The sequence below is a fragment of the Phodopus roborovskii genome, unplaced genomic scaffold (assembly GCF_943737965.1).
Source record: "Phodopus roborovskii unplaced genomic scaffold, PHOROB, whole genome shotgun sequence".
In the NCBI taxonomy this organism is placed as follows: domain Eukaryota; kingdom Metazoa; phylum Chordata; class Mammalia; order Rodentia; family Cricetidae; genus Phodopus; species Phodopus roborovskii.
This window is the reverse complement of record NW_026126418.1, coordinates 73,061,016-73,079,056: the sequence shown is the minus strand read 5'-3', so window position 1 is coordinate 73,079,056 and position 18,041 is coordinate 73,061,016. Positions and strand designations below refer to the sequence as shown.

Sequence of the window (18,041 nt, the reverse complement as noted above, 5' to 3'; positions counted from 1 at the left end):
TCTTGCCTCACACTCTTCCCCTCCATCCTGTCTCACTTCCTCATTTCCTCCATCTGTGTGCAGATTTCTACTTCTGGGACCCTCATCTTGGTGCCCCTGCTCGAACTGACACTCTACCCTCCCTCATAGGAGCTGGTAGGTCACCAGTCCATTTCCAGAGGACAGGAATCTAGCCTTTGGGACTGAGGGAGGAGCCCTGGGAGGGCTTGAGGCTGGAGGGAGGAGGCCTCAGACTTGTGTACCACTAAAGGAGTTCTTTAAGCCTGCCTCAAGCAAAAGGGCAGTGCCTGGTGGACCAAGTGCCAGAGGTGGCCTGCAGGAGACACTATGCAGCTAGCAGAGTGCAGAAGCAGGTCAGACTTCCTTTTGTGAGACCTTTGCCCTCTTTGTCCCTTGAGCAGTCACACCAGGCACTGTCTGGGATGAGAAAACTCGCCATTCCCACCAGGGAATGCCACATGTCCCATCCATTAAAAATCACACAGAACAATGTCCCTTTGCATATCACTGTATTGTCACATGAAATGCGCATCCGTGAGTGGCTGACTTGGAAACGACCTATTAGGTCTCACAGAGTCCGGCCCCTGGGGGCCAAAGCTGCACCAATGCCCAGAGATCATGACAGGGGTCTTCTGTAGGTCTTGGCATGGGCACCTGCTCTCCCCAGGCTTCAGGGCTAGGTGTTGTGAGAGAGGCCAGCTCATACCCCAGGCCCTTTGTCTCCTGGGTAGCAGCTCCCCAAATTCACTAGGTTCTTGGAGGGTCAATGTCTATTCCTGGAGAAAGGCTCCTATGATCAAATAAATTTAGGAACAGCTGAATTAAATATGTCTTGAACAGCTAGGTTTTCTATAGGACACATCAGTGCCTTTACAGATAATCTATGCCCTTGTGGACATCTATTGTGGGGGCAGCGTGCAGTACTTTCCAAAATGCACTGGACACGAGCATTTCTCCCAGAAATGCCTTGCAGTCTGGGGCCCCCTGGCACCCATGATGGGTAAGTTTTGTGCTGTGGTGTAGTAGCACAGTACCACTGCTGTCATGGTGATGAGGGGACAAAACTTTGCCCCTTCTGTGACCATCTTGCTCTTGTCTATTGTCTTCAGACAAAGAATGGAGGCTGAGCATGACAGCCCATGTGAGTCGTCGTCCTGGCTGCCTCAGAGTCCAAGAGAAAAAGACAGGAAGCCCCACAGTACTAACAAGCCAGCCTCCAACCAGGAAGGGGAAGCTGAGTCAGTCCATCCCCACTGACCCGCTTAGAAGTGTAGCCTCTGTGGACCAGCTCTGCCCAGAGCCTGGGTGGGTGGTGGGTACTGGCTCACCAGGCAGAGATGAGCATCTGGCAGGTGTTGGAGGGCATCCACACTAGCTCCACCAGGCGGAACTGGAAGTAGCCAATGATGAAGCCTGAGATCACATCTGTGATGTGGTGGCGCCCAATCATCACCCGTGACAGGCCCACGCAGAAGGCCCAGAGCACCAGCAGCACACGCAGAGGCACCGCCAGCACCAGGTGACTCAGGAAGAACTTGGACACCATGGCGGCACGGCTGGCATGGCCAGCAGGGAAGGCGTAGATGTCCATAGTGAGGTAGTCCAGGAGCCCAGGGCTTGTGTCGTATGGGCCACGGCGCTTGATGAGCTTCTGCACTCCAGCGACTGTCATGATGTCCAAGAGCAGGGCTGTGGGTAGGACACAGAGGCCTGGGTGTCAGTGCCACTGGCTGCTGCCCTCCCCCTCCATCCATTCTCTTAGCCTCAGTGACTTCAGGGCATGCACATTCCCACCCCAGGGCCTTTGCACTGGCCATTTCCGTTACCTGGACTTTCCTTCTCTGGGGTAACCACTTCCTTCAGCAGAGATGCCACCCCTGGTACCTGTAGAAGTTCCAACCACAGTTTCCTCATCTTCCTTCCTTTTTCTCACTACTTGGCTATTTGAAATTTGTTTCTCTTCCTCCCCACTCTCTCTCTCTCTCTCTCTCTGTGTGTGTGTTCATGTATTTGCCTGCAAAGTCAGCAGTTAACAATGACTATCTTCTTCTGTTGCTCTCCACTTTAGTGTTTGAGGCAGGGTCTCTCCCTGAGCCTGCAATCAGGCTGACAGCCAGCAAGCCTTAACAATCTTCCTGCCTCTGCCCTATACAGTGCTGAAGTTATAGGCATGTGTATGTGGGCATGCCCAGCTTTTTATGTGGGTGCTGGGGATTTGAACTTAGGTCCTCGTGCTTGTGCACCAAATATTCATACCCACTGAGCCATCTCTACAGTCCCTCCTTGCCCTCTGACATTTTCTTATTTCACTCTCATCTGTTCTCCACCCTCACCACTAGTGATGTGTGTCGTGAGCAGCTACAGGTACCTGCAGGGTTCCAGGGCTGAGATGTGGGGCCTGGGTTACAGAATTCCTCGCAAAGTATGTTAGTGAAGCTCTCCTAGTTCCCAGAGCACAGCGGTTTTCATAAAGCTGTGAAATGTAACTCACATAACACATACTCAGCATTGTCAGGACAGAGTCAGTGGTGTTTGTGCTGTGACAGTACTGTGCAACCAATAGCCAAGGCTAGTCCTGAGCTCACAGAGCTCTTGCCTCTGCCCGTCAAGTCTGGGGTTACAGGCATGTGCCACACAGCAGGCTCCTCTGTGTAGTACTATGAGGCATCCCTAAACTGCCCTCCATAGAAGCCAGGCTACACATAGCACCCCACCTCACAGAAGACAACAAAGCCTTGGGTCATGGGATAGTCTCATTTGTTACTCTTTATTTCTGGAATGTTCTGTTCTTTCCTACCCACTGACTTTGTCTCCATTGTCCCCTTTAGGCCTCTGGACTCATCCCGGTCTCACAGCCAGGGTAGACCTAGGCTACCCTGTCTTATGTAGTGGCCACTTCGGAACTTTGCCTCATGAAGGTGAGGCTGAGCCTGTCTTGCCCAGGTTTGTCACTTGGCTCCACACATAGCAGCAGTCTCCAAATGTTAGCTGAATCACTGACTGGAAATTTAGCTTGTTGGTTGGGCTCTTTTCCCACTTTAGAAGTTTAGGTTAAGCTTTTGCCTCTGTCCTATGTTAGCCACCACCCCACTGTGTGACTTTGCTGGGTTGTTGTACCTCTTTGAGCCATTGGATAATGGCACTATGCCAGGGTCCAGGTACATCGGCTAGTCACAGTGGCTCCAAGGCTGCCAGTGTGGGGCAAAGACAAACCCTTTCTGGCTAAAATTAAGGCCTGGAGCTCAGATCTTTCCGCTGTGGATCCAGGGCTGGTATCAGAAGGCCCAGCCACATGGCCAGGTCAGGAGGAGAGTCTCAGAGAGTCTTCCCCTCCACTCCTCATGGGATACCAGTGAGGTCTCAGCACCAAGAAGTCTCTTTTTAGTGACAGCTGTAGACAGGCCAGCAGTATGGTATAGGTGTCACCCAGTTATTCCTACCTGTCAGGTACAGATCATAGATACAGTTTCTCTGAGGGGGGACAGTATGTGCCTGCACGGATGATTAGTGGTCCCAAGCAGGGGATTTAGGAAGTCCCAGGGCATACAGCACTCTGCACCTAAGTAGGGAAGTCCCAGTATCTAGGTGGCATTTGGTTCTGTCTCAAAAGCCTGGCCCATCAGAGGGTTGGGTGAGTGGTTACTGTTATTGGAGGATACCTGGCCAGGACCCTGTCTCTAAAACCTCTCAGTGTATGTCAACGGCTGACTCAGCCAACATTTTCATGGCCATGGGGAAGGGCAGAGCTGGGGTGCAGCTCAGTGGCAGAGAATGGGTTTATCATGTGCAGGTACCTGGCTTCCATCCCCTGAATATGAGGAAAGAGAGAGAGAGAGAGAGATTTGATGACAGGCCATGCATAATAACACATGCCTGTTATCTCAGCACTTGGTAAGTTGGGGAAGGAGGATAATGAAACTGAGGCTACATAGTGAGACCTTGCCTCACAAGACACAGTAAACTGGAGTAGCTATTGGCTTCACCCCCAAATTCTTGGGTATGGTTGGCTCGAGATGAACAGGTGTGTGCCAGACCTGGGGCCAGTCAGAGCTGGCAGAGCTCCTAATGGCTAAGGGGGAGACAGACTGTCACTAAATGGTTGCATGGAGCAGTGTTACTACAGAGTTGGGACCTGGGGACAAGTGCCTTGGGAGACTGCAGCTGTCTGGGCGTCGAGGGCTAAGAAAAGAAGTGGCTGTGGCACTGCCCTCCAATGCACAGGATAGGACAACTCCACCTCCCTTCTTCCAGTGTGGCCAGCCCTGGGAGTGGTGGTGATTGTTGCATACTCTGGAGCCAGAAATAGAAATAAACATTGCCAGCCTTGGCTCGGAGAACCCCTCCTGTCTTGAGTTTGCTAACCTACACCTCACTCAGCTCGGGTGGGGTAAAGTTGGGAGGAGGCTAAGGATGAGGTCAGAAGGGATAGTGAAAGCTGACTGCCTTTGATATGCTGAGGGTTTGGGAAGGTCCTGAGGCCCAGCAGGGCAGTGGCTGGCACTTGGGATCCAGCATGAGAGACTAGATTCAGTTACCACTTTCAGACTACCTGAATCTTACAAGCCAATCTCCCTTGCCTACTGTCCCTTGTTGATACCATAGGGATCAACATGGAGCCCTTTTTGAGAGCTCCCTCAGGCAGCGATAATGAATAGCACATAGGACCCCAGCAGAGGACCAGAGAGAAGCTACAGTGATCTCATCATTTGAGCCAGCAGTGGCAACCTTTCCCACAGGGAAGCAGGGGCTGGTGTCTGAGCACTCCTGAGCCTGCCTGTCCTGAAGGCCTCCCTCCTGCCTCATCCTTCCAGCTCAGCAGCCCTCTGGGCCTGTGGTGGCCAGGAAACTAGAGCACTGGAAAACCCTAGATCAAGGCAGAGCCAGGTCTATATAATATATATATTATATAATATATATTATATAAATATAAATATATATATATTTTATACATATATATATATATTTATATTTATATATATTATATAGAGCAGAGAGGTAGCTAGGAGGCCTGAGGCCCCTTTTAGGTTTCACCTCAGCCAGCTCACACCTCTGCAGGACTAGGAAGGTGACAGAAAGGAGCAAGTGGGGGATGAGGCTGTTGGCCAGGAAGGCATAGAGACATGTCCTACATGACAGGGACAGGTTTGTGGGTTAAAGTCCTTGGTGCTTCTAGCCTGAAGGTGGCCTCCACCTCTGACCTCCATTCTTGCGCTGGGAAGCTGAAGCCAGCACTTCATAGCCCCTGGGAAATGAATGTCAATAGGTCTATATTCTAAGGGCATCTGGCTTAGGACTGCCATACCCAGATGGATCCCAGGCTTCTGTTTTTTAGGGCTACCTCCTTGAGACGTGATGTGGGGTATGTACCTGACTCCTAGTTAAGGATGGCCACTGCTGTGTAACTCAGAAGCCTGAAAATCATGCAGCGCCCCAGTGCCCTTCAAGGCCAGACAGATACAACACACCGTGGATGAGTCTAGACAATGAGTGCCCAGCAGCCACTGCAGATGACAAGGCCTCAGTGTATTTATAGCCACCAAGGGAGAGCTATGGGGCGGGTGTGCTAAGTGGAAAAGGCCAACTACAAGACAGGATTTACAGTTATGCTATCAAGTGAATGATGCAAGCCTGTGTCTAGATGCAGAGGCCCGTGAGGTACTGGCCTGCCTGGTGACAGGGCTTCTCTCTGAGCAGGGGTGGGGTGGGGAGGTGGGATTTGCAGGGGATGGAGGGTTTTTTTTCTTGTTTCTCTGTACTCATTTCTTTCCCATAAATGTGCATTTTGTATACATGGTCTTAAGGTTATTTTCAGATGGGGATGTAGTTAGTAGAGTGCTCAATCCCCAGCATGCCTAAAACAGGTGTGGTGGTGCACAGCTGTAACCTTAGCACCCAGGAGATTAAGGCAGGAGGATCAGAAGTTCAAGGCCATCCCTGGCTATATAGTGAGTTTAAGGCCAGCCTGGGGCTACATGAGACCCTGCCCCCTTCCTTAGTTTTACAAGATAGAGCATACCATATAATTCCTTACATGAGGGACCTGGAACAATTGAGTTCATAGATGGAGAGGCAGAGTGGGGTGTGTGGGGTTGGGACTGAATGCAGTGGAGAGTTAGAATTTTATGGGGCAGACTTCCAATTCTGTAAGAGGATGAACTCCTGGGCATATATGGTGGTGACATCTGTCACTGCACAGTAATGTTTAATGCCAATGAACTGTGTGTACTTAGAAAGGTTCAAATGACATTTTTATGACATATATACATATATATGTTTATAACCACATTTGCAAAAATGTTATTTTGAAAATATCAAAGCAACATTCTAAAAAGACAGTCTCCCTGGGGAGCATTATGAAGTGGACAGCTAGGAGAGAGGAGCACAGTGAGAGGCTGGGGTGAGTTCCCCTCTTGCCATTGGGTAGGTCCTGCTCTGTTCCCTACTCCCCTGACCAAGTGGCTCTTCACAGTGGACCTGCTTTCTCCGCTGAGGAATTCATACCGGAAGTTGGCTCAGTGAAGACTGTCACCAGGCTGCCGTCTCAGCTGAGTGACTTGTGCTACTGGGAGTGGGTGCATGCACTGGGCAGACCTGCTCTGCCCTCTACGGTGAATTCCTTTCTCACCTGTCAGGGTCCTCACTGGGACTTGGGGTGGCCAAAGACCCACAGGAGGTCAACTGTCACATGGCACCCCTAAAATAACACAAAGTAGTGCCCCACCTTTGGTGGCAGAAGTATATATAATTAAAGATTTGAGATCAGTCTAAATGTCCTTTAGTCAGGGGTAAGTCACATAGTCTCATGAGAAGCCACACCTCATTTGTCCCCAAGAGCGAGAGCTGGTGGGTGAGAACAGGAGAGGTGATAGATTTTATCTTCTGCAGAGTTGAAGGAGGGTTGAGTGGGAGGCTCAAGGCTGAAGAGGCTTTGTCCTCTGTTCTTGGCAAAAAGTAACATGGGGGATGAGACAGCTTGCAAAGATGGGCCATGCAGTGGGTCAGAGACAGCAGAGGCCATCCCAGTCAAACATGACAGGGACATATGCTGTATGTTAGTATGTACAGGGAGAGGGCCAGGGTCATGGTGCCTCAAACACAAACAGATTATCATTGGGGAGGGACTGAGGGACAGGCCTATTTTCTTTGTGTCCTACCTTCTGTGGATCACAAGCTGGCATCAAAGCCACCACAACCTTTGGCCCAAGCATTTCCTCAGGACATCTGCCCAGCAGGCACCTGCTCACCCTCAGACTAATGCTGCCATGGGTAGTAAATGCTGCAGCTTAATCCTATTTATTTTTGTCTTAAATTTCCCTCTGGGGGCTTTGGGAACTTTGGGCGCTTTGAGGATGGCTTAGTTGGGGATGGCTCAATACAGCCTCAGGATCTGAGTTCAGACCCAGCACACCCATAAAAGTCAAGTGTGGTGTGTGCCTCTATAACCTGGCATTAGGGGATGGAGATAGGTGGATCCTGGGAGCTCAATGGCTCTCATTCAAAACAATAAGATACCAGGCAGTTGAGGAAGATCCCAGAGAGACCTCTGATCTCTACAAAGGAGCATACACCTGAACATGCACACCTACAAAACATGCACACACACCCCTAGTTCCCGAAACTGAACTCATGCCTATAATCCTAGTATTTGGGAGGGGAGGCAGGATGATTAGCTTGAGGCCAGCCAAGACTACAGTGTGTGATCTTGTCTCAAAAAAAACCAAACAAGGGTCAGTCATGGAGGTACATAACTGTAATACTACCACTTGGGATCAAAGACTCAAGGGCTCAAGGCCAACCTCAGCTACATAATGAGTTTGAGGTCACCCTAGGCTATATAAGATCCTGTGTCAAAAGTTTCAAACACAATAAGCAAAAACAACCCAACTAATAGTAACTAAGTGTAGGTCATAGTAAAACTCCTTTGTATGCTAGCCTAAAAAAGTAAAAATCAAAGTAAAATAACAATAATAATAATAATAAGTGTTGGGGGGTATGGGGTATGGAGAGATTGGAATGCTGTACACAGGCAGGAGAACATGACATGCACAGTCACACGGGAAAACATACAAAGTTCTCCCAAACCATTAAACCTTGTTTCTAGGTGACCCAACAATCTACTTCCGAGCAGCCAAAGGAGTCAGGAGTCAGGACTTGAGGTGCACTCCATCCCACACCCCCACACCCCCATCACAGCAAGTGTTTGCAAACACCAGGAAGTGGGGACTCCCATCTCTGGATAAAGGATAAACACAACCGGGTCCATTTGCACCACGTAATATTATCCAGCCATGGAAAGGAGAAAATCAAGCTGGAGAGATGGCTTGGTGAGTAATTTTTGGCTGGAACCTCCAGCTCACTCCTGCTTGATCCAGAAAGCCCCATTTCTCTCTCCAAACCCCACACCCTCAGAATCTCCAACAAAGAAAAGGCGCCAAAAAGCCCAGTTCCTCATTCTTGGCAGCTGCCAGGGCTCCTCCCGAAGCTGCCGGCAGCCCAAGTCCCGGCCTAAGGCACTCAGCTTTTGACCATACTTGGGCACAAACTCAGCGGTGGCAGACATGTCATCACTCCTTGCCTACAAGCTATATAAGCTCCCTGCTTTAGTTTGTGTGTGTGACTTCTCTTGCCTCAATCTCTGGAGCTGGGAGTTGCTTTGCTTAAATAAACCTGTTCTTTTACTTTTTTAGTTCAGCTTGATCTGGCCTACTGCTTCAGCAGCAAAACCTTTTATCAAGTTATAGAAAATCTATTAGGTAAAGGCACCAAGCCTGATGACCTGACTTTGATCCACAGGACCTATGTGACAGAAAGCTAGCATAGGCTACCACAGGTTTATCCTTTGACCCCCACGCACGCACTGTGGCACTACCCCACAAAAACATGTTAGAAGAAAAAGAAAAAAGGGCTGGGTGGTGGTGGTGCTCATCTTTAATCCCAGCATTTGGGAGGCAGAGGCAGGTCTACAGAGCAAGTTCCAGGACTATACAGAGGAAGTATATCAAAATAACAAAACAAAACAAACAAAATGTCATGTTTGGGGCTAGGGAAATGGCTCAGTCAGTAAAGTGCTTGGCGTGCAAACAGGAGGCTAAGAGTTCAAAAGCTCAGTAGCCATGTAAAAGGCAAGCATGGTGGTGTGCACCTGTACTCTCATCTCTGAGGTGGCAGAGACAGGAGACTCATTGGGCTCAGTGCCCAGCCAGTCTAGCTTACTTGTGAGCTTCAGGCTAGTGGGAGACCCTGTCTTAAAGAGGAAGGGGAGGAGGGATAACCCCTGAGAAACATGGGAGGTGCGCCTCTGACCTCTGCATATGTACCTGTGGGCAGTTTGAATAGTAACAGCCCCTATAGGTTCATACATTTGAATGCTTACTGAGTGGCACTATTTGGAAGGGTTAGGAGGTGTGGCCTTGTTGGAGAAAGTGTGTCACTGGGGGTGGGCTCTGAGGTTTAAAAAGCCCAAGCCAGGCCCAGGGTCTCTCTCTTCCTGAGGTCCACCAGTCTGGATGTAGAATTCTGACTGCTAATTCTGCTGCCCACATGCTGCTATGTCCCACCACAAGGACAATGGACTAACCCTCTGGAACTGTAAGCCTGCCCCAAGCGTTGGTCATAGTGTCTCTTCACAGCAATAAAACACTGACTAGAGAACTTGCACATACAATGCCATGTTCATAGTCAAGAAAGTCTCACTAAAGGACTTGAAACAGAGCCTGGAGAGACGACTCAGCAGTTAAGAACACTGGCTGCTCTTCCAGAGGTCCTGGGTTCAATTCCCAGCACCCATATGGCAGCCCACAACTGTCTGTTCCAGGGGATCTGACACAAATGCACATGGAATAAAAATAAACCAGTCCAGCAGTGGTAGTGCATGCCTTTAATCCTAGCACTCAGGAGGCAGAGGCAGGAGGAACTATGTGAGTTCAAGACCAGCCTGGTCTACAGAGTGAGTTCCAGGACAGCCAGGGCTACAGAGAAACCCTGTCTTGAGAAACAAAAATAAATAATTAATTAATTAAAAAAAGCATTTCGATCATGATCCACTTTCCACCTGGGACAGGCTCTCAAGGAAAGGACATACATGGTGAGTGGGATGGACCCTGCCACCCATCATCACCTGGCTCCCTGTAGGACCATCCAGCCTGGTGCTTAGGGGAGGGACGATGAAGGTGATGGGGTCACTGCACTAGCCTTGACCACAGAAGGGAGATCTTGAGGGAGGTTGAGCTAGTGATGATGACAATGCTACCATGATAGCCATGGTCACTTAAGTGACCCCTAGCCTTAGCACATGCCAAGACCTCTATGTTAGGGTACTTCTTTCAAGTGTCCTAACAACCCATTTGACAGATGAGAAAGCTGGGCTCCAAGAGGTGAAGGCACTTGCCTGTGGCCACAGAGGGCCTGGGGTACACACTGGTCAATTCTTAGCTTTCTTTAGTTGCAGCAATTGCTCTGGCTGGGTTCTCTAGCAGCACCGTGAGGGAACAGGGCCGGAGGCAGGAAGGGTATAGTTCAGGGGACTGTCAACATGTGGGCCTGGCTGTAGGCCTGAGACCTGACCCTCAGCCCAGGGATTTCCCTGTGCTCTGAGTGAGGGCTGAGCTGGACAGTTCTTACAAGAGTGGCATCAGCCACTGTGCTTCAGCTGCTCCTTCAAATCCCCACCACAGACCTGGTGCCCATTGCATGGATCTGGAAGCTGAGACTTGGAGGTGAGACCCGACTTAATAAGTTTTCAAAGTAAGTAAGGGGAGAGGAGGCAAATAGAGTCCAGCCTGACTGAGGCCTGGGCTCCAGGGCTGACAGCAACCTGGAGCATCAGAAGGCTAAATGACAGGCCTGCTGCTCAGTGGAGGATGGCTGTCCCTGCTTGGAGGTGACTGGGGTCCTTCCTGGCAGGTGAGATCTGGACTTTGGGGCCAAGACCAACCTGGCTATTTTGTTGTCATTGGTTCTTTTTCTTTTTCTTGAGACAGGGTCTCACTATAAAGCCTTGGCTGGCCTGGAACATGCCTTGTAGACCAGGCTGGCCTCGAACTCATAGAGACTCACCTGCTTCTGCCTCCCAAGTTTTGGGATTAAAAACATATGCTACCATACCCAGCTTGTCGGTGTTCTGAGACAGAGTCTCATGTAGCTAAGGCTAGCCTCAAACTATGTAGCCAAGAATGGCCTTGAACTTGTGCTCTTCTTGCGTCTTCCTCATAAGTGCTAGGATCTGGGCACATACCACTGTGGCAGGTTTGATGCGGTACTGAGCATGGGCCTTGGCTTTGTGCATGGTAGACAGTACTCTAACAGTTGAGCCTCAGCCACCCACCTTGTTATCAGTCACATTTTTCTCCCACTAGGCTACAATGCTGGAGACCACACTCCATGTAGGTGCCATGGCCCCATGGGTATCTCCGCATACTCAAACCCCACACCCCACCCCCAGTTTGCAGGGGGCCCTTGCCTCACCACACTGGAGGCTTGTCCATTTCTGGGGCACCTGAGTTTTCACTGGATTTCCTTCTAGAACCAGAGAAGTCAGCTTTGCCTGTCTTACACAGGCATGGGTCTGGCTCAGACAGGGGAAGCAAAGGCTCCCAGAGCACCCTAGGGACTCAGAGGTTCCAGGAGGATGAGCTGGGTAGAGGGTGGGTATCCTCTCCAGGGATGACTTACTTTCTACATGGCTGTGCTAATCTGAGGGCTACTGCAAAGCCTTTGGCAAAGGAAACTGACTACCAGGCTCCTTTCTCCAGAGTCATCCTGGGGAAGGAGCAAGCTAGTACTCCAATAGGATTAGGGTGGGTAAGTAGGGGACCTCAGGTGGGTCCCTTCAACCTTCAGACTATAGAAAAACCCTGAGCAATCAATCTGTAGGGTCTCTGAACTGAGCATGGAGGAGACAATGGTGAGTGGTTCAGTATTGTCTGAATGTGGTCAGGAACAATGACCTGACAGTGACATCACGCTGGGTCACTCAGCAGACCCTCAAGTTCAACCCATAGCCTTGGCTTCTTTGTACTTTGCCTGGGCAGCAGCTCCATGCAGAGATCTGCCTCCCTTGGGGGTGCCTGTTGGCCTCTGTGCGCTCAAGGCTCCCAGTTTGCAGGAGACCCTTGTCTCACCACACTAGAGGCTTATCTGTTTCTGGGGCACCCTTCCTGCCTAACCTCATTAGGTGAGTTCCTTTGTTTCTCAGGGAACCTGCTGATTTTGGGAGGGGTGGGGCCGGGTCTTCCCAAAGGGCCTGGTGAGGCCAGATGACAGTTGGCCAGCAGGCACACTCACCTAGCAGCAGGTTCATGAGCACCTCCTGGCCAGCCAGGGTGCTGCTTCTCATCAGGCAGAGGATGGTGCCCCCGATCCAAGGGATGCCGTGGCCTGTAATGCCAATGAGCTTGACCATGGAGCGGGCACTGGCCCACGATGCAGCCCGACCAGCACACACCCCTAGTCGCTTGGACATGCAGATGTCAATAGCCAGGAGGGAGTTGAAGGCGATGCCCTTGAATGAGGGGTTCAGCTGCATGCAGTCCTCCTCGGGCAGCTGCTGTGACTGGCGACGCTCCCGGGCCCCGTCGCCGGAGGGTGGGGGCTGTGTCGAGGGCCCTGAGGCCTTCCTACCTGAGCTTCTGGGCTCTTGGGTCCCCTTGGGGGGCTGGTTCAGAGACAGGAACTCAGCCCGGTTGAGAACATTGTTGCGGTCCCTGGCACGGGCCCGGCTCTGGGAAGCTGGCATGGTGACCTCACTCACTCTGAGAAGGCCAGTCCCAGCCCAGTTGCAAGGGCCTTCTCCCAGAAGACAAGAGCCGCCACCTTCTCTGTAGCAGCTGTTAAATATAGAGAGGAGGTTTGCACATGGCTATTTACCTCCAGCTGCCACCCGGCTCCCAGGGGACGTCAGTGCCAGCTGGGCAGCCAATGGAGCCCACCCTTGCAGGGCTAGAGCCAATAGAGCCAACCGAGAGGCGGATAAGTCCCCAGCCAAGGCCTGGCTGCCTCGGGCCTGGGCTATTTAAATCTGCCAATGGCTCGTCCTCGGGCTCTGAAGGACTCTGGGAAATGTAGTCCATAGTTCTAGACTCAGCAGCCGGCCTCTCACCCTGGCCTCTGACCCTGGCAGAGACGGACCCTAAATTAACCTGCTTTTTTTCCAGTTGCACTCTTGACCAGCCCAGACCCTTAGTAGCCAGGCCCTCCTGTTCCCATGCAGTGGGAACCTGGTCCCACAAGTACCCTATGCTGGGTCTCCAGGACAAGCTTAAATAACCCTTTAATGATAACATTAAGTTTTCAGTCCTGACTGTCTTTCTTTGTCTTCTTCTTTAAATACAATGTTGTTTGCTGTAATGAACCGTGGTGCAATTCAATCACTGTTTGTGAAACTGGCTTTCCATTATAGATATGAGTAATTGATTAATTGGGAAGAGATCTGTCTTTTGGAGGTTACCCTTGGGGTACTTGGCACTGTACAAAGGACATAAGTACCTGTACAGAGCCACCGAGCTCCTGACTCTGCTAGAGTTGGGCACACTACAGACTTGTCCTCAACCATCAGGAAGATCAAGGTTCCCTACAGATTAAGCGAATGAGACATAAGAGACCACAGCTTTATAGGGAGGTGGTATAGGACCCAAGCCTGGAGGGGTTGGCTCATGAAGGAAGCACATACCTGAGAAGCTGAGCGTGGAGAGACTGTCCTGTAGGAAGGATGGAGCATCACTTGCTAGTACATGGGAAAGGAGAGAAGAGGGGTGAACCCCAGAATGTACCCCACAAGGCAGCCAGAGAGACCCTGCTGAGCATGTGGGGCTTGAGGGAGACCTTCCACACTCCCTGGGTAGTGACTGGAACTCTGATGCCCACAGCACTTCTGAGGTTGCCTGACTCTAGGCTGCTGATGGGGAGATGTTCAGTGTTAGCTGAAGAGTGAGAAGTAACTGTCTGGGGCTTATCACATTGGTTATGGTTTGTCTGTCTGTCCAGCAACACATGGATACTGGCCTCACCCCAGGCAAGGATAGAACAGAGTTAGGCTATGAGTTGGGTCCTATGCATGACACAGAGCCTGTTTATGAATGTCCAGGACCATCCCAGAAACTCAAGTACAAGTAGCCAGCTCAGGTTGACTGGCTGTTGACTCTAGCCACAGCAGACCAACCCAGGTGCTAGAGGCAGGGACACCTTGCATCAGCTGCAAGGCCTTGCTTAGCCTGTCATTTCTCTGAACCTTGTTGCTTCTATCCATAACACAGGCATCATAGTGCCCACCTCATAGGGTCGTGGAAGGTGCTCAAATAGAAGTTTCCATGTGACATTGAGCAAAGTCCCCTCTTCTTTCAGAAGGACCCAACTCATGGCCTGACTATCCCATTCTTGCTAGGGTGAGACCAGTATACAACCTCAGTGTGGGATACTTGCAAAATCCAGTTGCATGTTGCTGAGCTTGACCAGGCACCTCTTCTTCCTCTTCTAGAATGTTCAATTCAGACCAAGCATGGGGTGAGAGAGCCATCACATCTGCCCTCCTGGGTGTGGCAGCAAGGCATGAGTTCCCTCATGTTGGACTTCAGGTAAGTAGCTCCGTCTGGTCTGGAGAATGATCAATAATAGACAGACTTTTGCTTTTGAATAAGTGAGTTTATTAAGTAAAAATCAAGTAAAAGAAAAAGAATAAGTAGCAAATAACAGGGAAAGAGAGATAGTGGTTTGAATCAGGTATCCCTCAGAGTCTCAGACATCTGAATACTTGGTGTCCTGTTGGTGACACTATTAAAGAGGCTTAGGTGGCCTTATTGGAGGTGTGCCACCTGACTTTGAGAGTTTAAAGACTCATGTAATTTTGAGTTCATTCCCTTTTTGTGCTTGAGGTTCAAGATGTGAGCCCTCAGCTTCCTGCTGCTGCCCACATGCCTTTGCTCTGCCATCATGGACTCCAACCCTCTGGAACCTAAGCCCAAATAAACTCATCCATAAGTTTCCTTGGTCATGGTATTTTATCACAGCAACAGGAAAGTGACTGAGATGGGTGGATGGATGGACAGGCAGACAGATGACAAAGCATCATCACATTGGATGCTCAAAGCTTCCAGCAGAAATTGAGTGGAAAAACACTTTGGGGTGGTTGGTCGGACTTTTGGTGGGACTCTCTGACAGAGTGGGTCTGGGCAGAGAAGAGTGACCCCCTTGAGTGAGGCTTCCGTGTAAGAGGACAAATACACAACAGATGGAGATGACATCATCAAAGGTGGCACTTACAATATCTAGCAGAAACTGCCTGGGGAAGCTGAGGCAGTCGGCTGGAGTTCTCATTGAGCTCCTTCTCCATGTGTGACTTCTTTCCCATTGCGGACATGTTTACATCATTGGATACATAGCAGTAACATCTGTTGGTAACAGTTCGCCTTACGGCTATACTCAAGGACCTGATTTTATTTTTCCTCTGAGAGAGAGTATCACTATGCAGACCATGCTGGTCTCAAGCTCACAGAAATCCATCTGCCTCTGCCTCTTGAGTGCAGGGGATTAAAGGTGTGTGCAAGCCTGCCCACCATTGTTTCATTTGTCAGCTGTTTTGCTGTTTTCTTTCCTGTCACAGGGTCAGAGAGCCACCTATTCCCAGATAAGGAGTCTTGGAGGAAACTTTGGGACAAACATATTTGGGTTGAAATGGGGGGACCCTACTTCCAAAGCCTCAGGGAACTTGAACAAATGAAAATTTACCTAGATAATGTGTAATGTGCAGGTGAGCCCTGTGTACTGAAAGCAGGTGCCTAAATGTGTGGACACTGGGCAGTATACTTCAACTGACTGGCACGATTCAAGCAACATCCTCTAGAAGCAGAAGTTGAGGCTCAGAGAGGGGAAGGCATCCGATCTGGCATTGAAAACAAGCAAGACCCAGGCTCCTAAGTAGTCCTAGTATGGGGACATTGGAGCCTTTGGGTTCAGAGTCTTCAATACACAGGGGCTTGGAAATGTTTGAGCAATTCTCTGCCAGGAAAGTCACCTAACCCTCCAGGGTGGGGCCATGACCTGGGCTGGCTTCAGCAGGGGCAGAGGAGCCCAGACAGCCAGGGCTATTAACACCCAGGACTGTGTCAGCATTTTTTTCTGGCTGGAGTGGCGGGTAAGTTCTGCAGAGGCTATGGGGTCTAATTTAACTTCAGCCTGTCAGTGGTTAAGACAGACTGTGAAGAGCCCTAGGTTCAATCCCTGGCTCAGCCACTACCAGCTGAATGACCACAGGCATACCATCCTACCTACCCAGGACCCTGTAAAAGCCTCACTCAGCACAAAGGGTTGTGCTGCCCTCCCCAGTGTCCGAGATCCACTACTCCTCTGCTGGGAAATAGCCAGTTATTTTCATAAGTGGCTGAGAAGCAAGTGCCATGTCTCAATCCATAAACCTTTACCAGCACCTACTACAGGACCCAGTCCAATCGCTCCCTTCAGTTATTCAGTCAAGGCTGTCATTGATCTCTTCCTGTAGTTTAGCGCAAGAGACAGGACACATATCCTCGAAATGAGCTACTTAAAAGTAAAATATCTCCAATAACAATTTTTTCTTGCCATCAGAAATTTATTTATTTTGGTTTTTTGAGACAAGGTTTCTCTGTGTAGCCCTGGATGTCCTGGAACTCTGTCTGTAGACCAGTTGGCCTCAAACTCAGAGAGACCCTGCCTCTGCCTCCTGAGTGCTGGGTTCAAAGGAGTGTGCCACCACTGCCTGGCAAAATGTTAGTTTTTACTGCAACAAACTTAATTATTACAGATGACAGTTATAATCCCACCACTTGGAAACTAATAAGTTAAAGTAGGTGGTCATATTAGAAAGGGATACTTGTCTCATTTCCAATTGTTGTAACATTTCATATCAACCAGCTATTTTTAATAAACAGGAAATAAAAAACAAATGATATTCATGTATATTGTATCTATTTGCATAGATACAATTTAAAATATGATCATGTTTTACAGCCTTTTAGAATATGACTTCCCTTTTTCACTTAATAAGATAAATTTGATCATGTTTCCATGGTTATCAATTTCATCCTCTTTCTTTTTATATGTGCATGGTTGTTTTGCCTGCATGTATAGTATATGCACCACATATGTGCTTGGTGCCTGCAAAGGCCAGAAGAGGGTGTCAGATCCCCTGGAACTGGAGGTACAGATAGCTATGAGCTGCCATGTAGGTGCTGGGAATTGAACCTGGGTCCTCTGCAAGAGTAGTCAGAGCCCTTAATCACTGAGCCATCTTTTCAGCCCCCTATTATTTCCTAATAACTGTCTGACATTTTGTTACACAGAGAGGCCATATTACCAGTGTAAGATTCCTTCTATCATTCCTGCTTTTATTTCATAATTACTGTATTCAAACTACTGTGGGATGAACACACAGACACACACAGACACACACACACACACACACACACACACACACACCTGCATTCCAGAACAGGATGTAAACAAGCACAAGAAGACAACATGCTGAGGTGTACCACTGCAGGGTTTGGTCGGCTAGCCTGAGCTGCTGCTGCATCTGGATTCAGGAAACACAAGGACACAGGGCAAACCCAGTCACCCTTTTCTCACTTTAGAGGACAAAGTGTTCAGAGTGGTGACATCATCTGGAGGTCACAGGTCTCAGGGCCAGAGCTGAGACTTATGCTGCTGGTCTCATGTACTCTTGGTGACAGGGATGTGTTTCTAGCTACATGTACCCTATAGCATCTGTGTCCCCTGCCTGTGTGGTCTCACATACCACTCCCTGAGTCCTACTGTGTGCAAGGAGCCACAGGGAGTACAAAGGAAATGTGACACAGCCCTACCCCCCACAGATGGCTTGGCTCCCCCAAGGCATTGCCTCCCTGGCATGTCCCCAAGGCCTGCTGTATACACTACAGACTGGGGAGAGCTGGAGCTAAGTGAGTCTGACCCAGGCCTCAGTTGTTGTTTAACAAAGCTCTTCCTGGGAAGACACAACACACACATATACCACCCTAGACAGGAAGCCCACAACAGACCAAAGTACAGATACCGCT

At 49.8% G+C, this 18,041-nt stretch overlaps 1 protein-coding gene across 1 annotated transcript; it reads right to left on the bottom strand.

The window, feature by feature from the left end:
* Positions 1-492: 492 nt before the first annotated feature.
* On the bottom strand, positions 493-12,963 carry Plpp7 (phospholipid phosphatase 7 (inactive)). The gene is made up of 2 exons (XM_051185149.1): positions 12,283-12,963; positions 493-1,689 (listed from the first exon to the last, which is right to left on the bottom strand). The coding sequence occupies exons 1-2, from the start codon at positions 12,731-12,733 to the stop codon at positions 1,325-1,327; spliced, it is 816 nt and encodes a 271-aa protein (XP_051041106.1). The 5' UTR covers positions 12,734-12,963; the 3' UTR covers positions 493-1,324.
* Positions 12,964-18,041: the final 5,078 nt, after the last annotated feature.

Coding starts and splice junctions, on each gene's coding strand:
- Plpp7 (XM_051185149.1), bottom strand. CDS start 12,733: ATGCCAGCTTCCCAGAGCCGGGCCCGTGCCAGGGACCGCAACAATGTT. Junction 1,690..12,282: donor GCTCATGAACCTGCTGCTAG/GTGAGTGTGCCT, acceptor TCCTACCCACAG/CCCTGCTCTTGGACATCATG.